Genomic DNA, 2500 nt, shown 5'->3' on the forward strand with positions numbered 1-2500 from the left:
TGGTTATCTATCGGGCCTCCCACCACTGCGAGCCGGGGTTCAACTCTGGCCTCGGCTAGCATGTGGTCTGAGTTTCAATCAATCTCAACCTGACTCAAGGGTTTTTCTCCGGGTACTCCGGTTTCTCAGCTAATTAACATCTAGCTGTGGTGCTGTGTTCCGACATCAAATATGGACTGTACAGCGGCAGCCAGAGGCGCCTTTGTATACTTTCAGCCCGATATTGTGAGCTGCGCCCTTCGCAATTCAGTCCTCGACTGCAAGGAAGGGTGATTAGCACTGCCAATATTATTATTATTATTATTATTATTATTATAAACTTAAGTGAAGAAAGCCTCAAGAGAAGCCAAGAAAGGAGAAAATGAGACAATTTCAATGAAAAACACCGTAAAGCTGGGAGAAATGGAGACAAAACACTTATTTACAACCTTTAGCTTTCAAGTAATGTTTTCCTTCATAATGCATGCCTCGCTGCATATTTTGTAAAACGCACTAAAAAAACAATAAAGACCTGAAAATATTTGCAATTCTGTGTTGACAGAGATTCTGGCATATTTCAACAATCACACACCATGTCACCATTCAAGCCTACAGTAGACATCATTGGTGAGTTTTCTTGTTATCATTGTCTGTTTCGTCAGACATATTGTAATCGAACTCTCGACGCCGTATAAATTTATATTGGATTGCAGTACATTTATCTACAACAAATGCACTTGTAAGCAAATTGTTTGGGACAGTTTAGGTTCTTTTTGACCAGATAAGTCTCAGACAAGCGGTTTGATAAGCTCAAACCTACGATTTTTGGCAAAATCTCCAACAGCAATTGAGTTAGAACAATTGTTTGTCTTGTTTATCATGCGGTTTTGTGACCAGCTATGGTTGCTTATTTTGGAACTGAATTCATCATTACTGTCAGTAGGGACTGTCCACACTAAATTAATAACCTTTCGATTTATGGGGTTCTTATGTGAAATGGATGCCCAGGGTCAAGAGCTGCTTTGTTTGACTGTGAAATTGCAGTCGACTAAGGCAATTTACCATGCTTTAGCTTGACTTTTCTACTTAGTAATTTTTGCTGTAGTTCTATTATTAAAAATGAAGAGAGAAGGTGCAAAGATTATCAATCAAACGGAAAATGTTGTGAAAGAGATTACCGTGCATGTAATTTCAGTTTTAGTTGTTGATTATTCTTTGCAAAGCTTGTTTGTTTACTGCTGTCAGCTTAGAGGTGTTTGATCGCTGTAAACTATATACACTTAAGACTATTAATTTTGTACAGTTTTATGCAAAAGCATAATTACTTCCATATGCACTACATTGCTTTCTGGGGTTAGAAATGAGAGCTTCGCTTTTAGGCTTGGCTAAATGTATAATTTATATTAATTCTTGTCCCTTACTTACAGCGCTTTCCAGGGTGTGGTCAACAACCATATTGCTCATACATGTAGGGTATTTACAACAAAGAAAGGTTAGGAAGGTTCATGTACAACAAAGAAAGGTTCATGTACAACAAAGGAAGGAAGGCTCATGTACAACAAAGAAAGGTTAGGAAGGTTCATGTACAAGTTTGCTGTGTAAAGGGAAGAGTACCAGAATTAACCAAGACATACCTGTCTGATATTTTTTTACATCCCTCTAAACATAATTCCTCAATATTTTTACATTGCTGGGCAAAGATCCTGAAATATAAAATAAAATGGAAACTTAAGGCTTTATTAACTAAAATTGGTTGATAAGAATTCTTTATAAGGACAGATCCAAGGTACATGTATTATGAACCAGATCAATCAATGGTCATTTATAGAAATACATGTAGGTATCTGGATGGCTGTGGAGTAGCTAGGTTTTATATGCATGTAAGCAGGGACGTAGCGTTTCCATTTAGGTATGCACAGGAAGGAATAGTGAAACAAGCGCTAAAGGTGCCAGCTTCTAGGGGAATCTGAGGGCATGCTCCCACAGAATATTTTTATTTCAATGACCTCAGAAATGCCATTTCCCATGTTTCCCAAGGGGAAGTTTCATACAGACAGGAAAAGGGCGACACAGCTCCCTTTAAGACAGGAAAATTCGGAAACTACATTGTCAAATATCCACATTCTTGTACTTGTGGACATGGAGTATTGTCAAAGAGGACAGCCTCTCCTAACTCATAGCGCTTCAAAGAGGGGTTTTTAGTCTCTTCATGCCACTAAAACTGTGTTCAGGAGTGCAGGTTGACACAGGATAGGTGAGCAAAGTGACAAGACCAACATATATCCTTGGATAGAACTGGGGGCCTGTGTGATCAAGTGTCTCGGCCAGAGTCTGGGACTTTTAAGTCAACGAAATAAACAAATATACCGTATTTACCCGTGTATAAGTCGACCTTTTATGGCCTCAAAAGAAGCTCCAAAAATCGCCCTCGACTTATACACGGGTCAAAGATTTTGAGCCAAGTTCCAGCTAAGTAATTTATTCAAAATTAACATAATAATGTTGTCTTGGGCATAACGAA

The 2500-nt window shown here is 38.5% G+C and overlaps 1 protein-coding gene across 1 annotated transcript in view; it reads right to left on the reverse strand.

The window, feature by feature from the left end:
- LOC138043958 (F-box/LRR-repeat protein 20-like) overlaps positions 1–2500 on the reverse strand; it is a 20340-nt gene that overhangs the window by 10701 nt on the left and 7139 nt on the right. The window contains exon 6 of the mRNA XM_068890496.1: positions 1614–1682. Within this exon, the coding sequence (XP_068746597.1) occupies positions 1614–1682 (69 nt within the window). The remainder of the gene's footprint in view (positions 1–1613; positions 1683–2500) is intronic.

This window comes from Montipora capricornis, chromosome 1 (genome assembly GCF_036669925.1).
Source record: "Montipora capricornis isolate CH-2021 chromosome 1, ASM3666992v2, whole genome shotgun sequence".
Classification (NCBI taxonomy): domain Eukaryota; kingdom Metazoa; phylum Cnidaria; class Anthozoa; order Scleractinia; family Acroporidae; genus Montipora; species Montipora capricornis.